Source organism: Corvus brachyrhynchos, unplaced genomic scaffold, assembly GCF_000691975.1.
Source record: "Corvus brachyrhynchos isolate BGI_N302 unplaced genomic scaffold, ASM69197v1 scaffold315, whole genome shotgun sequence".
NCBI lineage: Eukaryota > Metazoa > Chordata > Aves > Passeriformes > Corvidae > Corvus > Corvus brachyrhynchos.
Window position 1 is genome coordinate 164,662 of NW_008237903.1, and position 7,197 is coordinate 171,858.

The 7,197-nt window shown below is 49.5% G+C and overlaps 1 protein-coding gene across 1 annotated transcript; it reads left to right on the forward strand.

Moving 5' to 3' along the window:
• Window positions 1-120: 120 nt before the first annotated feature.
• FADS1 (fatty acid desaturase 1) lies at window positions 121-7,181 on the forward strand. The gene is made up of 12 exons (XM_017732984.1): window positions 121-189; window positions 1,874-1,984; window positions 2,258-2,455; window positions 3,220-3,321; window positions 3,453-3,581; window positions 4,741-4,801; window positions 4,909-4,985; window positions 5,472-5,569; window positions 5,889-5,985; window positions 6,190-6,269; window positions 6,531-6,722; window positions 6,933-7,181. The coding sequence occupies exons 1-12, from the start codon at window positions 136-138 to the stop codon at window positions 6,982-6,984; spliced, it is 1,251 nt and encodes a 416-aa protein (XP_017588473.1). The 5' UTR covers window positions 121-135; the 3' UTR covers window positions 6,985-7,181.
• The last annotated feature ends 16 nt before the right edge of the window (window positions 7,182-7,197 follow it).

Sequence of the window (7,197 nt, forward strand, 5' to 3'; positions counted from 1 at the left end):
GCGTGTGGCACGTTTGGATGCTCGGCTGTGACACCCGCGCGTACGCTGGGAGCCGTGCGCGAGGGAATACACGGAGCGCACGCTCCGCCGGGGATTGTTCGGGATTGTTTGTTACGAGGAAGCGTTGCTGATGGAATGGCTAAAAACCGCTACGGGGGAAGAAAAAAAAGCCAAAACCAACCCAAACCGGTCGGTGATTTCTGCACACGTAGGAATATCGGGAGCTGCCTCCCGTGCGGCACACGCGGGTGTCGCGGTGGCAGAGCTGTTGTTTGCAAGTGCTGGGGCGCCTTCGCCCTCCTCGAACTTCCCGAACCCAAGAGATGGCACTCGAGCAAAAAATGACTGAAAGTCGTATTTCAGTCACGCAAAAGAAATTAATCATTCCCGTCTCAGTGCCAGCGGCTGTTGCAGAGCGGAGTAAATGCTGTTCGGGTTGGGTGTGGGGTGGTTTTGCCAGTGGTGTTTCCTTCCTTTGTCTGCTTGTGCCTTTTCCATGAATTTCTTCAAATGCGTGTGTTTGGACCCAAGAGTGGGTATGGGGTGTGAATCTACTTCTAGGATGGTGTTGATGGACTGTGTTTTGGTCAGGATGGAATTTGAGATCTCCACGTGCAGATCCCATCGTATGAATATCATTTAAAGCCAAAAATAATAAGTGAATTTGCAACATTTCGTGAGGGCAGGGTGCACACGTGCGTTTTCAAAGCCCCATCACTGGCACAGGTTGCCCGGAAAAGTGGTGGAGCCCCATCCCTGCGAATGTTCCAGGCCAGGTTGGATGGAGCGTGGAGCAGCCTGGGCTAGTGGAAGGTGTCCGTGGCAGGGGGGAAAGAGATGAGCTTTGAAGGGCCTTTCCCACCCAAACATTCTGTGTTCCTGTGACCAGAAAAGGGTTAGCCCATGGTGTGAGCCGGGCTGGATGGTGGGATTGCAGCCAGCTGCATTCTTTAGGTGATGATATCAGTGCCACTGCCGGCTGCAGTTGAACTGCTGACCGCTCAGAAACCCCTGCCAAGTTTTATTTTTCCAGTGGTTTTGTCCCCAGGGATCAAAAGAATGAGACTCCTCAAAACCGGGGGAAAATGGGAAGTAAAGGAAGAACTTCCCTGGTTTGCTGTGTGATTTCTAGAAGGTGCAGTCAGCCATCCCCTGACCCCCTGCAAGCTGGGATTGCACTCCCAGGTTGTACAACCTCCATGGAAAGGATTGGTTTAAGTGTGTGGTACCATCCTCCCCTGCTCTGCCCACATACTCCTCCCCGTTTTTTCCCCCCTTTTCCAATGAGAAAATGCAAGTGCTGGGTCCCCTCTCTCCTTCCCTCCTTTATTCAGTGACCCTGAGCAGGGAGGATGCTACAGCTGACCCAGAGCTGGCAACATCAGCCAGTTTTTTAACCCCTTTCCTGACTTTTAAAAGCACATTTTATTTTAAAAGCACACAATGATGGCCTAGTAATTATAGTGATAAGCAATGCATGGTGCAGGAATCTTCCAAACTGATGCCCAGCAAGCAAATACTGTCCCAGAAAATTAAAAACGCCCCACATCCTTAGGCTGAGGGAGATTGTCAAAATATGCTAATTTGGGCATCAGGACAGAAATGTGGAAAAGGAGGTAAGTGGGAGATCAGGAATTAGATGCCAAAGTGCCCAGGGAATTTGTAATTTAAATACAGGGACAGAATCTGTGGTGATAACAGCCACTCGTGGGTTTTTTCACCTGCTTGCCATGGAGATTGACATTACATTTAAATAATAAAAGTAACTGATTTCCCTAACAGGGATCTTTTGAATGGTCCAGCATGTCATGGAATAGATTTCTTTTGCTGCCACCTGGTTTTCCTCCATCCTGTTCCTCTGTCTGTGTTTCAGGATCCTTTCATTGCTTTTCATCTTGACAAGGCACTGGTAAGGAAGTACATGAGCCCTCTCCTGATTGGGGAACTGGCACCAGATCAGCCCAGCTTTGAGCCCAGCAAGAATGTAAGAGCTTAAAAACTTGGTATTTGGGGTGAAATTGCACTGTTTAACTTCTCCTACTGGCAGACAAAATTCCCTGTACCTAACATCGTAGAGTCTCCTGGAATCACTCTTGGCTGAAGCTCCATTTCGTGTCATCATTTGTAGTTTTAGCAAAGATTTGTCCCCAGGTGACCCTCAGCTTTCCCCCTTTTCATCCCTGAGAGGGAAAACTATGCTCCTCTTCGTGTTCTGAGGTGTTTTCCAACCAGTGGATGCTTTTGGGTGTCCCCACAGAAAAAGCTGGTGGAAGATTTCCGTGAGCTCCGTGCGACTGTGGAGAAGATGGGGCTTCTCCAGCCCAATCACGCCTTTTTCTTCCTCTATCTCTGCCACATCTTGGTGCTGGATGTTGCAGCCTGGCTTATCATCTGGTATTTTGGAGCATCCTTGGTGCCTTTCCTCTTCTCTGCAGTGCTTCTGGGCACTGTCCAGGTGAGCAACTACATATAATAAGCCTCGAAAAGCCGAACTTGGGGCTTAGGTGCTCGTTGCCGTAAGCAGGAGAGAAATTTTATCATCATGGGCTTCCCCAAATCCTGCTTCTCTCTGGATTCCCCCAAAAGGGCAAAACTACACATGCTGCTGTGGTAGAGCAGGCTTTGCCTCGCTTTTCCCTCCCCATGTTCCATCAAAGCCTTCCTTATTCCAGCCTTCCCCACACCATGAAAGCCATGCCCCGCTCCTGAGCTCCGCGGTGCCAGAACTCCAAGGCTGTGTGCAGGGGCCAAGCCACCGTGTTCCCATGGGAACTTGCAGGGAGCTAGAGGAGAGGGCAGAGCAGCTCTCAAAGCCCCAGCTATTCCTCCCGTGGCCAGCCGATCCCCTTGGAATTACAAGTACTCAGAGGAGGCAGCAGCAAGCTGCTCCTTAAAGGAGACTTTGTTGCCGATTTCAGAGCAGTTTTGTGAGGGAATAAATGCTGGTTCTCAACTCCATGGCCGTTTTTTTCCCATTATTTTTTCTTTCCTTCCTCATGGAAACAACGGTCCAGGACTAAAAGTCATTAGGCAGAGTCTGGAGTGCAGTGGTCTGTAGTGAAAAAGGAGAGTTTGGACTGGGACCTGGCAGTGGAAGTGCTCTTGCTATCCAGGGATACATTGTGAGGAGCGTGGGAGTGGGAGAAGAAAGCCCTTTTCAGTCACAGATCCTCCAGGCAGTTCTTTTTCCCAGCAGCACTGTTGTTTTCTTAATTCCAGGCCCAGGCTGGCTGGCTCCAGCATGATTTTGGACACCTGTCAGTCTTCAGCAAGTCCAGGTGGAACCACTGGGTGCACAAGTTCGTCATCGGCCATCTCAAGGTGGACACTGGGTGTGGGGAGGGGCTGCCAGAGCCCTGCTCTGCAGCCAGAACCAATCCCAGGATAAGGAGAGAACTAAGGGCAGAAGATCCACCTTCTTCAGGGCATTTTCTTCTCCTCCCTTCCCACAGGGAGCCCCAGCCAGTTGGTGGAATCACCTCCACTTCCAGCACCACGCCAAACCCAACTGCTTCCGGAAGGATCCCGATGTCAACATGCACCCCTTGTTCTTTGCTTTGGGGAAAACCCTCTCTGTGGAGGTGAGACCTGAGGGAAGCTGGGAGGCAGCAGCAGGAGGGCTCAAATTTGGGAAGCTGCAGAGCGCTTGGAGACTGGACACCAATTAGTTTGATTTTATATAGTGCTGCTTTGCCTTCCACTAGTCCTAATATTCCTCAGTAACATTCTAGTAATTCTGAGATCTTTAGGTTCTTAAAATCTCACTCAAAGTTATTTTTGCAGTGTTGGGAGATAAGAATGAAATATTTGCCATGATTACAAGTTCCTATTTCCCTTGATGAGACACTTGCAGTTTTATGAAGATCAGAATTACAAGCTGTTCTCTTTTACCAAGATCAGTGTGACTAACTGTAGTGATCTGGGGATGGAAGCAGCAGGTGACAAGCCAGGGCTGCCTGGAACTCTTACAATTCCTGATCAAAGAAGCTATTTTGGTGGTCTCAGCCTGGCAGTGGGTGTCAGAGTGGCTCCCATCTAGAGTCCAGCTCTATTTCTGGTACAGCTGTGAAAGTTAATTGAGTGGCTTTAGCATTTGCTGTCCTTTAAAAAAAAGTTATGTACATTTGTAGTGTCACTTTAAAACGCTCTGATTTGCATTGAAATTAAGGGATGGGCTGTTGGGAATTAGTTTGAACATGTACAGGGATATAATGGCATTCCTCAAGGAAGCCAGTGGCTTGATCTGTTATGTTTATACAGCAAACACTGAAAAATGAGCAGCCTCAGAGGGAAGATGATCTGTTCACCGTCATTCCTGTGGACACAGTTTCATGTCTAGATGCTCATTTCTCTGTTTCCCAGACTAATTGCAAGGAGGTGGGAGTTCCACACACCATCATCTTTACTAACAGTATCATAACAGTACCATAGCTTGGGGGGTTTTTTTGATTCTGAAGCTCTGCTTTGTCAGCAAACTGTTTGTGTGGGTTTCAATTTCAGCATTTTTAGGCAGCTTGTGCCCTCTGTAGGGACAGAGCTTCCTGTGCAGGTCACTGCGTGTGTGTGTGCATGCAAGGCACTGCCCAGCCCTTCCTGCACCCAGGGCAGGGTGAAAACTCATCCAGGCTGAGGTTCCAGGGGACGGTGGATGCTGGCTTGGTTGGACTGGACATCTCCTGGAAGTTTAGGAGTGCGTGCACAGGTGTCTTCAGGGCCTGAGTAATTTGTGTATTTTAACAGCTTGGTGTGCAGAAGAAGAAATTCATGCCGTACAACCACCAGCACAAGTACTTCTTCATCAGTGAGTAACCTCCCCCTCCGCAGTTCCATGGGCAGCAGTCACTCTGCCCCTTTTCCCACCCCATCCCATCCTGTTGGGATAATTCATGGCTCTGTTTGTCCCTCCAGTCGGTCCCCCGGCGCTGGTGCCCCTTTACTTCCAGTGGTACATCTTCTACTTCGCTGTGCAGCGGAAGCAGTGGGTGGTGAGTCAGCTCCACGGGGCCAGGGGGGGCTTCTCCTGGGTTTGGGGATGAATTCCAGTGCCAGATTTACTGGGAGGAACTCTGGGGTTGTATGTGTCTCTCTGCAGCAAAGGATGTGGGTGTAGATTTGGGAAGTGGTGCTTGCTAAAGGGCCTTTTTCTGTGGAAGATCCGCGAGGTAACAAAAATGTTCTCTGGTGTTCTGGGCTTTGGTTTTCTCACTGCTTGGTTCCTCTTTAGATCCAGAGGTTAACATGGTGCTTTAGAGTGTGTCCTGTCTGCTGTTTGCCCTCTGCTGGGCTCATGGAACCAGGATAATTCCTGAGCACAGGAATGGCTTGTGCCAGGTTGCTTTGTGATGAGGCTGGGGAGGAAAAATCAATCAGTAGAAGTTCCTGAGGGAGGCTTTAAAGGAAGGAATGGTAAATTCAGAACCCAGAAATTCTTCTTCTTCTTAATGAAGTTTTCCCTGTCCCTTTTGCTACAGGATCTGGCCTGGATGATGTCCTTCTACATCCGATTCTTCCTCACCTACTTGCCCTTCCTGGGGGTGAAGGGTACCCTGGGGCTCCACCTGTTAGTCAGGTATCATCCAGCTTGTAATTCCAACATTTTCTCTGCCCACTTTATATCAATCCTTTGTGTCAGCTTTTCTCCAGCCTCCTGGTTATTTTTCTCATCACTCCCTGTTGTTCTCTCTCCCGATACTTTCAGTGGGGCAGGCGTGGTTTCCTGTCAGGCTGCAGGAGGTGGAAGTTGTGTGTAGGTCTGATCTGATCAGATGTTTGGGGCTCCTGGTGTTCACTTTGTCAGGCAACAACCAGCTGGTGTGTGCACAAGTGTTGTGTAGTGGCTTGTTGCATCGTGGGTGTGTGGTCTGTGATGGGTTTTTGTGTTTGCACAGGTTTATAGAGAGCAACTGGTTTGTCTGGGTCACACAAATGAATCACATCCCCATGCACATCGATTACGATAAGAACGTGGACTGGTTCTCTACCCAGGTGAGACCTTATTGATGGAGCTCTGTGACAGTTCTGGGCATGCAAAGTCCATCTGTCTTAGCCTGGCCACCCTGTGTTGGCTGGAAATAACTGCTGGAGCTGTTGTGTCCAGCCAGAATTCCTGTGGGGATGAGAAACCTGTGTTTGAGAAGGGGCATTGCTAAAATAACACTTAAAACAGGACTTCTTTATTTTATCTCTCAGCTCCAGGCAACCTGCAACGTTCATCAGTCCTTCTTCAATGACTGGTTCAGTGGCCACCTGAACTTCCAGATCGAGCACCAGTGAGTGGAAACAGGGGTTGGGAATAGTTCCAAGGAGTGCTAGTTACACCAGGGCTGAAGAGCCTGCAAGGTCCCTCTGTCAGCTGAGACAAGAACAAAAGATAACGTGGGTTCATTTTGTGCTCTTTGTGTGAGGATGGAACGGGAACTCGGAAAAGAAAATTTCTGGAGCACCAGCAGCACTTCAGATCTGAGTTGCTTGGCACAGGGGTGGGAATTCCCAGCACAGACACTGAAGGGACACGAGAGGGACCATCACAGAGCTGCCATGGCTGTGGCACAAGGGGAGCTTGGGGCACTCCCAGAATTAGGCACAGCAGAGGGGCCGGAATTCCGTGCGGTGCTGATGGATGCCATTGAATCACCATCTACTCTGGTGAAGTCCCTGTGTGCCAAGCACGGCATTGAGTACCAGTGCAAGCCTCTGCTCACGGCCTTCGCAGACATCGTGCAGTGAGTACTGACCCACTGCGTTCCCAAGCCCAGGGTTTTCCAGTGCTGTGGCAGAAATGAGAGGGACGTGGAAGGGGAGGGGAAGCCTCTAAAGGTCCCTTCTGACCCAGACCACTCCATGATCTCCTTTGCTTCGTCTGTAGATGGGAATTCTCCCCACGAGGCTCTGGATGGAACATGGGGTTCATTCCCTTGTTTCTCTCTTGGCAGCTCTTTGAAAGATTCGGGGGAGCTCTGGCTCGATGCCTATCTACATAAATAAGGAGCAGTGGATCCCTGCAGAGGAATTCCCCAGCCTCGCTGCCTCCTGTGGTGGTCACCCTGAAGATCCTGCACTGAGGAGAGCTGGCTAAGCCAGAGGTGGGGAGGTGGTGCCGCTTAATTCCATGGATGAATGTAATTAATATGAATTTTCCTTTTTTTTTTTTTTTTTTTTTTCAGAGTTTCACCTTATTTTTTTGTTTCTTTGTTTTTT

Excerpts from the sequence above, each read along its gene's own strand:
- FADS1 (XM_017732984.1), top strand. The coding sequence starts at position 136 with ATGGCTAAAAACCGCTACGGGGGAAGAAAAAAAAGCCAAAACCAACCC. Across the intron at positions 3,322-3,452 it reads TCGTCATCGGCCATCTCAAG|GGAGCCCCAGCCAGTTGGTG; the intron begins GTGGACACTGGG and ends CCCTTCCCACAG. Across the intron at positions 5,570-5,888 it reads GGGCTCCACCTGTTAGTCAG|GTTTATAGAGAGCAACTGGT; the intron begins GTATCATCCAGC and ends GTGTTTGCACAG.